We start from the raw sequence: 17947 nt of genomic DNA, 5'->3' as shown, positions 1-17947 counted from the left end.
GCTGTGTGAAGCTGATGAAAGCAAGGTGTGCTTCTTCCCTCCTCCCCCCTCCTCTCGTGCATTTGCAATTGTTGCAGGAGGGCTGCCTGTGAGCTGGAACTGGAGACTTGAAGTTGGCAGGGCCAATAATTTGTCAGCAAGAGATTTCCAATGTCACCTTAGAAGCACAAAGTCCATCAGATGACCTCACTGGCCTCACCTCATTCCTCAACCTCTCACCCCCTGCCCCTGCTTGCATTTTTTTTTAACTTTTTGCTTAGTTTTAAAAATAATATTCACTATTTCTAAATTTCTCCGTGACCACTTCCTGTTTCTACTGCTGGGCCTCCCCTCTCCCCCGGTTGGATAAGCTCTCTCCCCCATCTGTGCTTCAGCTGTAGTACTGGATGGCTCAAGGACTGATATTTGGGTGTGTGGCATTGCCAGTCTCAGAAGTTCAAACAGACCCCCCCTCTCCAAAATCATGAAATTGGCCCCAAAATCCTGGTATGTTTCAAGAAGTTTTGGCCTATCTTTGGCTTTTGAACTCTTCCCTGCATACCCCCAATGTGTGTCCGGGACATACAGTACTGCCTTCTGTACCGGAGTAATGCAACTGTGTCTCCTGTGTAAACTGATCCCTTCCTAGAAGGCCCACTGAGATTAGGTTGCCCGGGTTTGTATAAAATATTTCCTGACGATGCAGAGCCTAAACCTTCTTCTCAAACCCAAGCCAGCACTCTAGTTAATTAATTCTATGTCCACCCCATCCCCACATCTGTCCACCCCTCCTTCCAGCCCAGCACTTAGGCTCATCCAGCCACTTACATTAATTTTGCTCTCCTCAGCTATACAGCTGCCCCTTGTCCACAGCACACCTCTGCTCTTCCCTCAGGTAGTGGGGGAGGGTCAGGGGCAGCTGTGAGGTCCTCTTCTCACCCTTTCCAGGCCTTGGAGAGAGATCTTCAGGGGTTCTTCATCCCCTCTCCCACTTCACCTTAAGCCTGGTGTTGCAGAGACGGAGAGATGTGGGGGAGGAGCAGAAAGCAAACTGACTCTTCACAGGAGTGAACAACCTTGAGCTGTTACGCTTTAAGTTTCCTCTCCCCAATTCCCCTCCCCCAAAATTATTTTGGCTGCTGAGGAGAGGGTGGGAGGAAGGGAGATCTCTGCATCTCTCCTTCAGCAGCTCAGGTGGTTCCATCCATCCTGCAACAGATGGAGCTTCTTGCTTCATCCCTGATTGGCTCCAGCAAGGGCTAAAATTCTGCGACTTGCCCAGTTGGTAACACCCCTCCCGCCCAGTTGATGTAAATAGGCATAATCCCATTAAAGCCATTTGCACCATCTGAAGATCAAACTCAAAGCTCTGCCCATCTAAGAGTTCAAATCCTGATTAAAGTTGGTTGTGAATGAAGGTTGTTACCACGTGATGGTCCTGGGGGAAAACGAATCGCTCCCGGTCAGATATCCACATCACATAAAATCACCAGCACAACTGGCAACCCCAGGAACACCCTCGGCAGAGAGGCCCAGGATTGAATGGTATGATGAACTATCTGCTACCAAGCAAAGATAGTCCCATTATGTCAGAACAAGCTGCATTGGTGGGCTGGTGAAGGGCTGACTTGCATTGCTTCTCCCTGTGCTGTAGTTCAATAGTCTGGCATACTTCATAAGGATCAATTTCATTTTTCTTTGTTAAGAAAACAAACAGCACATCACAAACAGCCCTCTCTGTCAAAGGTTTGATTCCTGCCTGAACTCAGTGGAGGACAGATCCCATAGGTGAGCCACAGATATGTCAGATGGAGGATTTAAAAACCTATAAATATAATTTAAGAACTGATAGAGTCATGAAAGGAGTCAAAGAATTTATCTATGGGGATTTGCCATAAAAAGTGACAGTACTGGTCTGACTTTGATGTTTTGAAAAAGTTACACCTTTACTGTTTTTTTGTTTTGTTTTGTTTTTTACATTTTTTGTTGGATGTTATGTATAGAGAGCTGCAGGGAGGATAGCCTTGAAATCACTCTTTTCAATGAGTCGTGAAATATAGTGTCAAGCTATGTACAAATCTCCCTGAGCGTAATATATCAGCAACGTATCAATCAGCAGAAGACAGGATGTCAACGTTTTAGGGCAGGAAATTTATTTCTGCTTGAGTCATCGTTAGTTCCCATCCATCCAAAGCTGCTTCAGAATTCAGATACATTTTTTTAGAAATAGAAAGAAAGGAAAAAAAAAGAGTTTCATTGTATGCAGGCAGGCTGGAAAACAGAGCATAAAATTAGAAGTGACTTCCCAGTGACAGAGCTTTCTTTAGAAACAATGTGTTAAGAAAAAATGAATGAACAGGGAGGTTTTTCTTCAGGGATTGGTCCAGGACAAATAATCTCATCATTAAAAATGCCACATGTATGTTTATTTTTCTCTCTCCAATGTGCATTGGTGAAAACATTTTTGTTCCATCTGTAATTCAGCTCTGTAACGTCTATACAGCAGCAACACCATTACGCAGTCATTAGGTCATGAATCGATCCTTGAAATAGGGCTTATGTGGCATACACGCCTTCTGTACAAGGGCGAATTTCATTCTAGATATTTGAATGTTATGGTGATGATGAGCTGATTGCCCCACACTGAAGATATAAAGCCAGAGTTCTCCCAGCATTCACTTTTCAAATATTCAGCAGCTTTGCTAACTAGTTCTATCCTAGAAACAAAATATTCACCACCACATTTCTTAAAATATCACCTCTTGTTGATTATCTACATGTTGGTGAAGACACAAGAGCAACATGATAAATAAATTAACAGCCAAATGTATTATTAAAGCCAAATGCAATATATCATCTCTAGTTTACTGCATTTTCAACAAACTGGCATTGATGTCTCAATAGCAACTACTCCTCTGCAAAACAATGACTGCCAATGTCAGGTAAGCTCTTTGGCAAGCCGTATTCAACAGATCTTTGTGGAGAGTTGTTTTGCCTGAAAGGCAGATAAAATTGCTTACAGAAGCACAGTAATAATGTTCAGATTTATCACCTCTGCCTAAATAGCAAGAAGCAATAGGCATGAGACAGTATTTTTAACAGGGATGGGGGAAAATGGTTCAGATAAAATAACCAATCCAAACACATCTTTAAAAATACTACAGGGATATTACGGTACAAACCAACTTTAGGCCAACATTTTCAAGCTGGGATGCCTCACTGGACACAACCTAAGCATGTGGCCTGATTTTCAGAGAGGCTGCGCACCTGCATTGCTCATGAAAATCAGGCAACGTAGGATGCCTAAATATGGATTCCAGTGTCTTTACTTCAGTAATCACCACACATACTACAGCAGACGTTAAATAATAAAAAGTAAACCCCTCCTCCCTGCATATAGATTTCCCCTGGTGAGCAGAAGGCAGAAAAAGGGAGAGTTACATATCTTAATGCACTTCTGGAAAGCACCTAAATACTCTGGCGACGAGGGTGGTATAAGAACATGACTAGAATACAATAAAGAAAGGACAAGAAGCAACCTGACCAGTTGCCCAAGTAAGGACCAGCCCAGGTGAATGGTTTGGGCTTATTCTGGGCACATAAACGTGCAAGAAAGTCCAATCAAATTACATTTACAGTTTAATTCCTAGACCAAATAGATTTTAGATTCAGAAAACCAGATTTTCAGACAATGGCCTCTATTTTTGTACACACAATTTATTTGCACCTGTCTTTTATAACCTGGAAAAATGGAGCACTGATTAAGAAAAAATGGGCTCCTGAATGTTTTATGAGATAAACTTCTCAAAATTTCAGAGCCTTATCTGCACTCAAACTGCAATCTTCTGAGATCTACATCCCATGACTAAGAACCTGGAAGGTGAGAAAATAATATTAGACCAAAGAACTGGCTGCAAAATGAAGAGCAGTGCTTTGGCTGTGCTGAGAAGGGGGAAAGGAGCCTCACGCTGGCAATAGAAGAACAATCTGCTCTGACTCCATCACAGCAAAAGGATTTTTCATCCCCTCTGTTCTGCTAATAACTGTTTAATGTTTTGTTGCTTGCGGCACTCCATTACCAATGGGTCTGAAGTGAGAGAGAACGGTGTGTGCCAAAGGATTAAGACAATTTTACTATAAAATAGTTGTTTACTTAAAAAATACTTGATATGTAAACAGCTGACTGCCCACTGGGCTTCTGCTGTTCCAAACTTCCTAATGCTTTGGCTGTTTCCTCTTGTGGCACGAACACTAATTTGTCAAACCAACTTCTCTTTTGTGTACCTGGACTTTGTTAATGCAGACAGAGCAGCGGAGCTCGTGCTAGAGCAGGCCAAATGAAAAGGCAGATGTCCGACTTTTGCAACACCTTTCTTCCCTCCATCTTTCCCCCATTTCACAGAAGCTGCCAAGGAGACAGCAGCAGAGGATAACTACATACACACGCCTAATGCTTAGTCCTCTGTCAGAATCTGGCTACATGCTACTTTTTAATCTGAATCCAAATTCTGCTCTTGGATGCACATTCAGCTCTAATTGACTTCAGCTGAAGCCACAGGTGCATATGGGTGGGCATAATTTGGCCCTGAGTGAGGATAACCCTGGGGATTGTATTAAGTAGAGCTGTGCAGAACCATTTCACAATTAAACAATTTCTCGTTAAATGAAGTTGTCAAAAAATGTGTTTCGGGTCAACTGAAGCATTTTTTCCCCATAAAAACGGAAGTGTTTCATTTTGATTCTTTTTTTATAATATGAAATACATTTTGAAAAAAAAGGTCATTTTGAAATGAAAAATCATTTGAAATAGAACTCTCATCACCAAAATGCTTCATTTCAATTTTTTTTTTAAAGAAAATGTTGTTGAAAATGACATTTTGCCGCAGAAAGTTTCAGTTTTTATTAAATAGCATTTTCTGACAGAAAAGCATTTCATCTGAAAATTTCTGATCAGTTCTGATATTAAGTGTTGGACACAGAAATAGGCAAACTCTGCCATCAGTTACAACATGAGAACAGAATTTGATGCTGATTCTATGGTTTACTCAGCACAGCAGTGATAGCTTAAAAACAACTCTACCAAGTAGCTGGAAAGGACATACATTTTTTTTGAAAAGAAGAAAGCCCCTCATTTGCTGGAAAGATCTCTTAGTTTCACATGACCAATACAGAATTTCACTCCATCTCTACAACGTATGTAAAAGGAACTTTTCTTCCTTTGGGTCAATCTTAGGTGCAAAATAATTTGAATGGTAAATAAAAATTTGATTTTATGTCATAAGCTTTGGTCATTAGTTCAGCAAGATGATGAAGGCCTGGTCTATATTAGGAATAGCCTTCATTCATGTTCAGTAGCTGGCCAGCAGCAAACTCCTGATGTAGATTTCAAGAGCCATAATTTGCATTGGTTGAGTTTATCCTGGATTCAAGCTGGAGTAAATTGAACCAGTGCAAATTTTAGCTTTCCTTCTCTACACTTGGGGTTTGCACCAGAGCAACAATACCAGTTTCTGGTCTGATGGCTAGATCCCAAGCCTAGACAAGGCCTGAGTCAGGAGTGTCCAACCTTTTTGTGTGAGGAGCCACACTGCAATTTTTTCTTTCACTCGGGGACAGAGAGCTCAAAGTGGCTGGAGGGGAGGTGCTGCTCCTCTGCCTGGCTGGCTGAGGGGGAGCTGCTGTTGTGCCCCGCTGGCTTCTGGCTGGGGTGGGTGGGGGGGCTGCTGCTGCACCCGGCCAGCTGGGGGGCTGCTGCTGCACCCGCCAGGTCAGAGCTGGAGGGGAGGGGCTACTGCTGTGCTCAGCCAGCTTGGAAGTGGAGGGACTGCTCCTTTGCCCCAGCGGGCTGGATAGTAGCCTTTGGCGGGCCAGACTCTGGCCCGCAGGCTGTCGGTTAGACAGCCCAGGCCTAAGTGTACTAGAGACGGGGAAGTAAGTTGGGAGAGTTGTAATCTAGTACTTAGAATTAGGTATCCAAATCCCATTCAAATTCAGTTAACACTCCTTAGGCATCTTTGAAATTCCCAGCCCTAGACAATAAATGGATTTGGTACTTACCTATGGTTGCAGCTAGATTAGAACAGGGAAAATAAGAACTTTCATGCTGAACAAACTAGAAGATGGCTTCTGACCATTTAAGGCACCCCATAGCCTGTAGCACCTCAGCATTTGCCTGTAAACGTGCATACAGAGAGCACCCCCAGCTGCTGCTAATAATCCCCTCTCTCTGACTGGCAAGTCCCAGGCAGCTATTCTGTGTGCATGCTTAAAGAGGAATGCAAGATGTTCTCCTTTATGCAAATACCTCACGATTCTTAAAAGATCGCGGGCAGCCCAGAATCTATTTTGAGCTTTTCAGGTGTCATTGTCTGTGGTGCGTGAGAGCGAGACATCAGTTCTGGTGAAAGGTGCTGTACCAACAGCCCTGGACACGGAAGCTTGCTGTAGTCTACAAAACAGATGCAATATTGGCAGTGAAAGTACAAATTCCCCTACACTGACTCATGAATATGCCTCAACCCTGACCTGGAAGGACCAGGTGGAATCTTCACATACATTCAGTCCATAGTTTCTCTACTGAGTTTGTCAATAAGGGAGCTGATTATATCTGTTATGGAAGCACCGGTCGTGGCTTCACAGTTAAAGCTGAGTTTTGCAACGTGCGTGCACACACACACATATACACACACTCCTGCATAGGTGCTACTGGGGGGAGAAGATGTGGGGCCCTTTCTCTCCCTGATCCCCCACATTAAGCAGAAAAAGCAAGACAGCAATCTAGTGCTCAGAAGAACACCAGGTTGGGAGAAAGGCTAGTAGCCAATATCTTTGCCAGGATGCTACAGTCCAGAATGGCCCTGGTCAGAGCCCCACTACTCCACTGCATACTCAGTGGTATGCAACAGGGATTAAATGGGGGTGCAAGCTACTCCTTTTAAGAAGAGAGAAGTAAGGGATGGCCCGTCACATGTCCCCTGCCAGCACTCTCAAGCCATCCTTCCCTATGCCATATCCACTACACAGCTGCCACTGCTCTGCTCACAGCACAGTTGCACACAAAGCGGTCAAGGATCAGTGTCTAAAGTGACGCCTAATGAATTATTTACTTGATGAATTTTGCTTTTCTTTTTGTGAATTGTCTGCAAACTGATTGGTTAAGTCCTTATTCAGAATTATTTTATTAATACTTTCTGCAAATAATTCCTGGTTTTTAATTTATTTGATTCCAAAATCAATTTTTTTTAGTTGTTTACACTGGAAACACAAAAGTCACCTGCTTTGTTACTTTCCCTTGGCCAGATGAGCATAACTACCAAAGGTTTCTCAAAGAGAATTTCAGTGAAATTTACAAGGCAAATTAAATTTAGATGGTTCCTTTTACAATAATTGGCCTCAATGAAATGAATGTCATAGCACAAAATGTCCCAAGACAGAACTGTGGATAGAGCCGAGATAAGAAGCACAGAGTACATCTGTAATTAGACATGCACAGCTGGCCTGTGCCAGCTAACTCAGGCTCATGGGACACGGGTGAAGGCACTGTTTAACTGCAGTGTAGATGTTCAGGCTCAGTCTTCAGCCAAAGCTCTGGGGCCCTCCCACCTCTCCGGGTCCTAAAGACAGGGCTCTAGCCTGAGCCCAAACATAGAATCATAGAATCATAGAGTTGGAAGGGACCTCAGGAGGTCATCTAGTCCAACCCCCTGCTCAAAGCAGGACTAACTTCCGCTATATCATCCCAGCCAAGGCTTTGTCAAGCCTCAGCTTAAAAACCTCTAAAGATGGAGATTCCACCACCTCTCTAGGTAACCCATTCCAGTGCTTCACCACCCTCCTAGTGAAAAACTTTTTCCTAATGTCCAACCTAGACCTCCTGCCCTGCAACTTGAGACCGTTGCTCCTTGTTCTGTCATCTGCCACCACCGAGAACAGCCTAGCCCCATCCTCCCTGGAACCCCCTTTCAGGTAGTTAAAAGCCGCTATCAAATCCCCCCTCATTCTTCTCTTTTGCAGACTAAACAAGCCCAGTTCCCTCAGCCTCTCCTCATAAGTCCTGTGCTCCAGCCCCCTAATCATTTTTGTTGCCCTCCGATGGACTCTCTCCAACTTGTCCACATCCTTTTTGTAGTGGGGGGCCCAAAACTGGACACAATATTCTAAATGCGGCCTCACCAATGCCGAATAGAGGGGAATAATCACTTCCCGCATCCTGCTGGCAATGCCCCTCCTAATGCAGCCCAATATGCTATTAGCCTTCTTGACAACCAGGGCACACTGCTGACTCATATCCAGATTTTTATCCACTGTTACCCCCAGGTCCTTTTCTGCAGAGCTGCTGCCCAGCTCGTCGGTCCCCAGTCTATAGCTGTGCATGGGATTCTTCCTTCCTAAGTGGAGGACTCTGCATTTTTCTTTGTTGAACCTCATTAGATTTCTTTTGGCCCAATCCTACAGTTTGTTTAGGTCACTCTGTATCCTATTCCTACCTTCCAGGGTATCTACCACTCCCCCCAGCTTAGTGTCATTCGCAAACTTGCTAAGGGTGCAATCTACCCCATCCTCCAGATCATTAATAAAGATGTTGAACAAAACCGGCCCCAGGACCGACCCGTGGGGAACTCCACTTGTGACCGGCTGCCAGCTAGACATGGAGCCATTGATCACTACTCATTGAGCCCTATGCTCTAGCCAGTTCTCTATCCATTTTATAGTCCATTCATCCAACCCATACTTCTTTAACTTGCCGATAAGAATACTGTGAGAGACAGTATCAAAAGCTTTGCTAAAGTCAAGGTATATCACATCCACCGCCTTCCCTACATCCACAGAGCCAGTCACCTCATCATAGAAAGCAATCAGGTTGGTCAGGCATGACTTTCCCTTGGTGAATCCGTGTTGACTGTTCCTGATCACCTTCCTCTCTTCCAAGTGCCTTAAAATGGATTCCTTAAGGACCTGCTCCATGATTTTTCCAGGGATTGAAGTGAGGCTGACCGGTCTGTAGTTCCCTGGATCCTCTTTCCTCCCTTTTTTGAAGATGGGCACTATATTTGTTTTTTTCCAGTCCTCAGGGACCTCCCCCTGTTGCCACGAGCTTTCAAAGATAATAGCCAATAGGTTATCGGAGGGAATCCCCGACCACCATCACCCTTCTCTTCCTCTTGGGAATGGTGGTCGTGGAACGCCCGTCCCTAGGATAATGCATCCCTTGTCTTCTGATCAAATGGGTCTCCTTCTGATCCATTCCCTCCAAAGGGTCCTCCAAATCATTCTCCGCCGTAGTACTTGTGCAGAAAGGATGAAAACGATTCCTTACTTCTATCTGCATGGTGGGCACATCTACACTACAGTTAAACAGCCCCTTAGCCCAAGCCCCATGAGCCTGGAGTCAGTTGGCCTGGGCCAGCCATGGATTTTTAATTGCAATGTAGATGTACCCCTAGACCAGTGGTTTTCAATCTTTTTCCACGTGCGGACCCCTAAGGAATTTTAAATGGAGGTGCGGACCCTTCTGGAAATCTTAGACATTGTCAGCAGACCCCCAGGGGTCCATGGACCTCAGGTGAAAACCCCTGTCCTTGATTATGCTCTTCGGGTAGTGACCAAATATTTTGTTTCCAGGTTACCTCATGCAGATAACAAGGGAACCACACAGCCACAGACAAGCAGTAATCAGAGTGGCTGTTAGCAGAAAAATGATTTATAATCTTGTCATAAGCATCAACTGTATGGTGTGTCCTCATAAAGAGTGTAAGACTGGTGTGTCAGCAGGCCTAGAATATTCTCTTCACTTACACATATAAAATAGACTTGTGGCAAAGATTTCATCGTTTGTTTATACTGGGGCACCCAAACTTCATCCAACTTAGCATCCATACTGACAATATGAAAGTATGGCCAAGGGTAGCAGTGGGTCACATCATGCAGTGCTGTGCATTGGCTACTAGCGTCATCACATCTCTAAGCCGTGCTTCTGTAGTAACAATGAAGGTAGCTACAAGCTATGCTCAAGCATCCTGTGGGGTGTGATTTTGCCATCCTTGTTGTATACAGCATTTTACTTTCTTGAAAAAGCAGATCCATAAACTAACTTGCTTTAAGGTTCTGCAGTCCTTAAGGTGAAACTCCCATTGACTTGGCCCTACATCACACGTTACCAAGCAAGCGGCAGCTACAGTCATCTATATAATTGAAATATTTAGATGGCCTACAAAGACAGGTCTATACGTAGAAAAATAAAGTGCTTACTAAAAAGGTCATTTTGAAAAGAGCCATACTTGATTCCACTTTCAAGGGAAAGCACTTGACATCCACATTAGTCTCAAAAAAAGTACTTACCGGTACTTTTGAAAATTGTTCCCACTTTCTCTCTCCTCCTTTCCCCCCAGCTTCTCCCCACATTCCTCTGTTGCATCGATTGATGCAGCAATAGTCGCTATTGAGTGATCATGAGGACGTCAAAAACATATTTAATGAGAATTGTTTCAGCAGTAGTGGTCGTTTCTCAAGTAGTTTGGATTTCTAAGTGCCTTGACTATGTGCTTTTGAAAGTTTTACCCACCTTCCTTTCTGCTAGGCAACAAACTTTACCCAGCGGCTTGAAAGTGTCTTCTCACTGCAGATTAAACACATTCATTTTCTAAAATTTACTGTCAGTTAAAAAATAATAAACTAACAAATGTGAACTATGCTTGGTGCCTTGCAAGGACAAATTAGAATTTGAAGTGTGCTTCCATGCTCTTTTCTAAGCTAAACAGTCCCTGATTTTCCAATTTAGAGATAAAATTCTAACCTCATCTCAGAGGAGCAAGTTCTCCCAAAGGAAAAACAAACTCAATATTTGCTTTTCAATATTCACTTTAAAGTATGCTTAGATCCCTACTACCAAAGAGAAGTATTAATTTCACACAGAGGCACTGTATAGTCCTCTGTTTCTTTATAGACTTATGGCTGCATGAATTGGATATCACTGGTCACTCTTACAACCAACAGGAGAGGTAGCTACAGGGCTGGAATCCATTACTGTTTTTTCATGGCTATATTACAAAAGGCCCAGCTGGTGTTGCCTATTGGACATTTATATTCAATTATTTAATGAAAGATTTCTAAAGTTATTTATTCAATTTATGGATTTATAGCAACTGTAATATATATATCACCATAAAGTAGGGGGAGGTTCTGCGTCAGAGTTAAGGTGAGTAGTGGAACTCAACTGCTGTGTTTACAGTTAAAGAAAATACTGTTATAAGGTTTTTTAAAATGAATAGCTATTTACTGTCTAGGAACACTGAAAATGTTATGTTAGATATTTTTAAAACCAAGTTGGGTTAATTTCTTGATATGTCACTTACATTTGTCTTAGACAGGGAAGTATTAATTACATACAGTATGCATGGAATGTGTAGGGGGGGAAAAGATTTGCCATCTGAGTCATTACAGGAAATGAACTGCAAATGAGTAAAATGTTTAGAAGAGGGCCCCAGATGGAGCGGGGTTTTTTAAATACACAATGTTTTCTTCTAAGTGTGAAGTACTGACACAATGTTTTCTCCTAAGCGCAAAGTACTATAGTGATGATTGATGACACATCAAAGACTGGGAGAAAAGAGAGAACACGTGGGTTTGATCGCCCTATATTTTTTAAGCTTCTTTTTCTGATGCGGCATTACATTTACAGTCTTTGCTAGGGCTTAGATATTAAATGCTGACAGACTTTCTTTCCCTTCCCTCACCTGATATTGACCTGAGTCATGACATTCTGCCTAAAACAAGTGAAATCTTAGGTAAGAAAACAAAGAACGGGAAGAGCATTGGAAATTGGGTGCAAAATTGGTCTTTAAAACGGCCTGAAATTCATCTTATTTTCCCCTTGTGCTTCTATTTCAGTCTTTACCAGTAGCTTCCGATAAACTGGGGCTCAGTTCAGTAAAATGAAATACACACACATGCACATAAAAGTCTCCTGTGCTCTGGAAAACCCTTTAAACCCACACACATTTGATTTTTGACCTTCCCGACTGCTGCTGTTAAAGAGAGAGAAATGCTCTTTTTTAAAATTCAGCTGGTCTCTAGGGGTATGCCTACACTGCAATTAAACACTTGCAGTTGGCTGGCGTCAGCTGACTTGAGCTCAGGCTGTGGGGCTATAAAATTGTAGTTGTAGAACGGGCCCAAGCTCCGGGACCCAATGAAGGGGGAAAGTCACAGAGTGCGGGCTTCAGGCCTGAACAGCTACACTGCAACTTTATAGCCCTTTATAGCCCAGCGAGCCCAAGTCGCTTGACATCAGCCAGCCATGGGTGTTTTACTGCAGTGTAGACATACCTAAAATGCCTACTACTGCCTTAAGAAACTGCCTTAAAATGAGAGCTCCCTTTATCCTGTAGTGCCCCCTTGAATGTGGAAGGCTCTCCCTTGTTTGGTCTGACAGGCAGGAACTGCCTCTGTGCCAGCATCCTCCTTTTGTAATTCTAGCAAGGGAATTGCACCCAAAAAACCTGAGAGCAATACTTGGCCTTCCATCTTTAAGCCCAGGCTTAAAGCATTTTATTGTTCCATCTCTTGGTCATTTCCACAGGAATTGCACCTTTTGGGTTGCTTTTGAATGGGGTGTAATGCATTTTTGATGCACTATATGAAAAGCACTAGAGTACTCTGTATACTGAAACCAGTTGTATGTATTTAACCGTTATCTCCTGACTATACATGTGTAAAAGGAACAAACAGAGATAATAAAGGAGCCCATGCTGAAAGGCAGAATTGGGCTCATTGTACTTGATGACAAAAAGGAAGGCGATGCACACATTTTCTGTAGGATGATGTTTCATGTTCCATTGCTTTAATTTTGCCTTCAGTGAAAAGAGCAGCGTAGAGAGCCTGTTGTCTGCATTGTAAGTTTCATGTTAGCTCTTAAGCTACAGTAAGATTTTGACACACTGGCAAGACAGAAGCACATACTGTGAGATCATGCGGGGCAGAGCTCATCATTCAGCACCAGACCCAACAGTGCTGTTCAGTTCATAGAGCAGTGCTCCATTTAAGGTGAACCTGGAATCCTTCTTGGTGACAAAAAAAAATCAAACCATCTGAAGCCAAGTTGAGGTTTTCCTGGACTCTTTCTGCCAGTGACTATTAACAGTCCTCAGAACATATTTCCCTCCACTCCAATCAATAAAGAATTTAAAGCCATGCACTTATTACCTTTAAGTATGACAGCCTATGGAAAATATGAATGGAAGGAATGAAAGGTGTTATGTTATTACAATGAAAATTCAGAATCACAACGGACCAGGGCAGAAGTGGGTTGGCACAAGCTTTTCATTTGGAAGCAAGAAATATGTCGAGATTTCCTGGAAAACTGCCTGTTTTGTTTCAGCAGCCCTATGGCCAGTAGTTGCACAGCTTATCTGGAGTAACCAAGCTATGTCAAATGTTACTATTCAGTCTCCAATTGCAGTCCATAGTACAATGCTATAAAATCAGACATGGCTATGGGAAGAAGAGAGGGAGGGGATGCCTGTAACAGCAGCGTTTTGTATATGAGAATCAGTTCCATACATCACTTTAAAGGGGGTCTAGACCAACCAGATGTCTCGGCCCCCCTGGTGGGGAGGTGGTCACGAGCAGGTTTCAGGAGGTCTGCCAAAATAAACCAGAGAGCAGGGCTGCCGTTAGACTCTCTGGGGCCCAGGGCAGAAAACCAAAGCCTGAGTCCTGGCTCCCGGGGTTGAAGCTGAAACCACGCAACTTAACTTAGTGGGTCCTCTGTGGCATGGGGCCCTAAGCACTTGCCTTGCTTGCTGCCCAGTAATGCCGGTCCTAGCTTTTATTCTACTGGTTATGCAGAAACACACAGCTGTGGTGGCACAGGTGGGCTGAGGAGGTTTTTATAGCATGTTGAGGGGCAGCCTCAGGAAGAAAAAGGTTGAGAACCCCTGATCTAGACTATAGGGTACCATGGGGTAAAAACTCTCAACGTCTTTTCCTTGTATCTTCAAGGGGAAGATTCACCAACAAGCTGCATGGCAGAGGTCATTCACCTGACTCATCCAGGCAGCCAGACAAAGTAGGTCACATTAACTTCATCTCAGCAGGGATAAAAGGTTTCTCTCTATAGCAAAAGGGCTAAAGTGTAGGCTAGTGAGTTCTTCAAGCAGAAGCGTAGGGGAGAGCTGGCTCAGGATGCAGCTAAGGCCAAAGCTGATGTTTTGTACTATGGCTCTGCTTCAGGACGCGCCTGGTTAAGTTGTGTCACAGAGGAAGCTGAACAAAGGCAAAGGGTGTGTAAGAACTGGACTTGCGTCAGCTCTTTGCTGCAGGGAGTGGGCCCCCACCTACCTAGAGTAATAATATTTTGGAATTGCACTGTTGAATTGTATCGGTTTGAAGTTTTACTAATCTACATCATTCACAGCATTAGTGAGAAACAGTTAAAATGTGAACAGTTGGAAGCAAAGTTGTTCTGAGCGTATATTCTCAGCTGTATACATTTTTTAAACTAATACTTGAGATGAAATCCACATGGGCTTGTTTAGGACAACAGGTTATTTAAACCAATCAGACTCATGCCAGCTCTCCCCCCCCTTTTTTTTTTTTTTTTTTGCCCTAGGCTCCTAGTATTCCCTGGTGTTAATACTCTCTCTCACCGTCCTGGCCTTTGATCTCAAATGTGAAACCATCCTCTGCCGCTAAAGGTTTTTAAGGCTATAAAACTTATTTATTTCCCCCCAAAGCTAATAATACTTGATGACATGTCCCCAGATAGGTCGTAGTCCTGTATCATGCTGAGCATTGTCTTCAACTGCCACATATATATCTAAACTTTATTTAAAATACATTTTAATTTCAAAGGCTTCCTCTTAGTATAGGTGTGACCCAAGAATCTCTTCTGCAAGGAGGTGCAGAAGGCTTACAGAGACCTCCTGATTCTAGTTCACCAAAAAAATGTCATGTGAGGTCTCAAATGAAAGCTGGTGTCAGACTGCTCATCAATATGATCACAAAACACAGGTATGAATGTTGTGCAAGGAGTTATGCATATACACTGAAAAGATGTTTAGCCATGTATCAACACTGGTCACCAGCAAAGATGAAAAACAGGTTCTGTCAGACAAGATATGTTTATCCATCTCTTTACATGTAAATTGGTTACCGTCTTGTTCAAAGTGGGTGTCCTATCACAGGTCTGACCTGAATGCAAATGAAGGATTGTAAGAACTTCAAAAAGAGTAAGAGAAAACAGTAAGAGAAAGACACCAGCTGGAGAGAACCATATCTTGAGATGCACATCAAAGGTTTGCTTGAGTATATTTGGGGGAGCAGGAAGACAAAGGAGATACCCAAGCATCCTTCACCAAGGAAGTAAATGGACAGCAAATTTGTTTTGTGAAAGAAGGGTCAGAACCAGGCTTGGCTGAAAATGCTGGAGTAGACTTTGGGTGCAATAAGCTTCTTTAGACAGAAGGTTAATTGTTCATTCACTTTAATCTCTAGAAAGCATGTTATTGTTTTATTTTGTATGTAGCCATTTGTTTCCAATATTCTCACACTAACATTTGAATCTCTGTTCTTTGATAATAAACTTATTCTTGTTTTCACCATAAATACATCTCAGTATTAAGCATCAGCTTAAGTATCAGCTGGATCTTACAAGCTGGTGTGGGCTGTTCCTTTGGGAACAGCAGGCCTGGTAATTCTGTGCTATTCAGTGGAGAAGGGGCTGGACACTGCAGGAAATGCTCCGAGGACGTGGGAGGTGGTATGTGCCTATAGCTATCCGTACAAAGAGAGCATGGCCTGCAAATGTCTGGAAGGCAGTGCTTGTGCTGCCAGAGGCTGTTGGTGTCATGGAGCTGATCCACAGCAAGCACAGAGAAGACTCCTTCATGCTAAGGGCAGCTAGTGGTGAGGTGCTTCACAACCCTGGGCACCCTCGGGAGCCTCACAATAGGAATATCACTAAATATAGCTACAGTCCTGGGCAATCTAGTCTTCTGTTGACCCACCAACAGAAGACTAGATTGCCTGCAGAAGGGACCCTGACCCCAGCAACACTGAAAAAGTTAGCTGTGACAGGACACCCACCAATGCTGCAAACTGAAAAAAATCCAGCCCACTAGTATCTTCAATGAAGGTAGCCAAAGAACCTCACAACAGACAATGGGGCACATCCTGATGGGCTCCTCTGAATGCCATGGAGTTACACCAGTTTACACTAGATGAGGATATGGCCCAATGCAGAGATCCAGAAAACAAACCCTGTTTTCTCATTTTGAAACCTGCCACCCGCCACATTGAAGAACATGTGCAGTTGCAGGTTTCTGTCTAATAGTTGAGCCAAGGATGCGTGTTACTTTTTCTATATGAAGGTATTCACTGCCCCATTCTAAATTTTATTGATGAATAACATGGACCCGGTTCTCCTCTCACTTATTCACTTTTACAGAGGTATAACTCCATTGCTTTTAATGGAGGAATTACTCCTGCTTTATGCCATTCTATATGGGAGGATCATCACCCCAGGTGAAGTGAACCGTCTATAAAACTGCGTGTGCAGGTCAACATTCTAGAGTAACAGCCTCCCTGTTGGCCTATTGACAGGTAGCATGGACCCCTCCCCCCCATGACAGGCAGAGGATGTAGCCTCTGTTCTGCCATCCTTCTTGCCCTCCTCTCCCTACCTCTTCTTCTGCAGCCTTATTGCAAAGCTGGTGTACTGGGCCTTTCATGAGACCTCCGCACTTGGGTGAATTTACAATTAACACACTGGAATGCAGTGAAACGACGTGAGGTTTTCATTCTACTTCATTCATTATAATGAATGACATTTTGCCATATTTTATAACAGTGCAGCCAACAGGAACCAATATGCATCCAAACCTGACAGAGCAAAATTTGGCTCCATAGCTTCTGAGTTGTGATACCTACTTGTGTCAGCATGGGGAGACATTTGTTATTTGGGTCAAACTGTGACCTATGTCAACCACACAGCTTAAAGGGTGAGATCAAGGAGCCCATGATCATGTTAATGGGCTGGCTGGTGTAGCTCATCAGTCCAAGTTCCCTTGTGCTAGTACTGTCAAGAACATCTCTGTGATCACATCTGGCCTGGAAAGGCCACTCTGCACGGTCTCGCTCACACGCAAAGAAAATAATTCTTACCAACAATCATGTGGTTGCAGACGTCACAGAAAGTGGGTTTTTTGAAGATGTGCTCCTGGAAAACATGAACCTTGTTGCTTTCTGGATGCCGTTGGAGTTTGGTGGGTGTGGAGGTCTGGCTCTCTGAGCTGGGAAGCTGGCCAGTGCTGGTGCTCACCTCAGGTAGCAAATCAACTTGTAATTTGACATCACTGTTAGTCCTCTGGAAAAAGTTGTCTGCACTTTTACTCCGTAAGCTTTTGGTCTTGAAAGAGAGCGATCTTTTCAGTTTCTGGAGCTGCAATGCAATAACAGAGAAGTTGGTCACTTTAAAAAAATCCAACCAAACGAAAAAACAAAACCCCCACACTGCAGGTCAGGTTCATGTTGGGGAGTATATTGTCAACTTTGTGCATACATGTAAGTTCCCACTGATATTAACAGTACGTTGGGAATGGATTATCCCATGGATGGGACTACAATTGTGATGACGCCAGTGACCTAAATAATCCACTTCAAAATCTAACTAGCAACTTGAGTGTTAAGACAAGAGTTTGCAAGAAGAAAGGCTCTAACAAACAACTATATTGCTGTCTTCTTAATAGGTGCAACAACAAAGTCGTCACAGAGCATTATGCACATACATCCTGGGGAGAATATATGCTCCTTTGTGTGCAATTGTGACAGAAATTAAAGTGCTTATGTAGAGTCCATGAGTAACAGGTAAAGCTGTTTTAAGATCAGCTGTTTTAGGATTCTGGAAGAGAAATGAAATCAGTGAGGTAGATTATGTATTTTTTTAAACTTCGTTTACAATTCAGTGCAAACA

General features: G+C 43.3%; 1 protein-coding gene across 1 annotated transcript in view; it reads right to left on the bottom strand.

The window, feature by feature from the left end:
• Positions 1-17947, bottom strand: part of STAC (SH3 and cysteine rich domain) — a 100551-nt gene that overhangs the window by 51994 nt on the left and 30610 nt on the right. Inside the window, exon 2 of the mRNA XM_067560845.1 lies at positions 17140-17416. Within this exon, the coding sequence (XP_067416946.1) occupies positions 17140-17416 (277 nt within the window). The remainder of the gene's footprint in view (positions 1-17139; positions 17417-17947) is intronic.

The sequence above is a fragment of the Emydura macquarii genome, unplaced genomic scaffold (assembly GCF_026122565.2).
Source record: "Emydura macquarii macquarii isolate MOO-44397 ecotype Brisbane River unplaced genomic scaffold, CSIRO-AGI_Emac_v2 contig_2321, whole genome shotgun sequence".
NCBI lineage: Eukaryota > Metazoa > Chordata > Testudines > Chelidae > Emydura > Emydura macquarii.
This window is presented reverse-complemented; position numbering and strand designations above follow the sequence as displayed.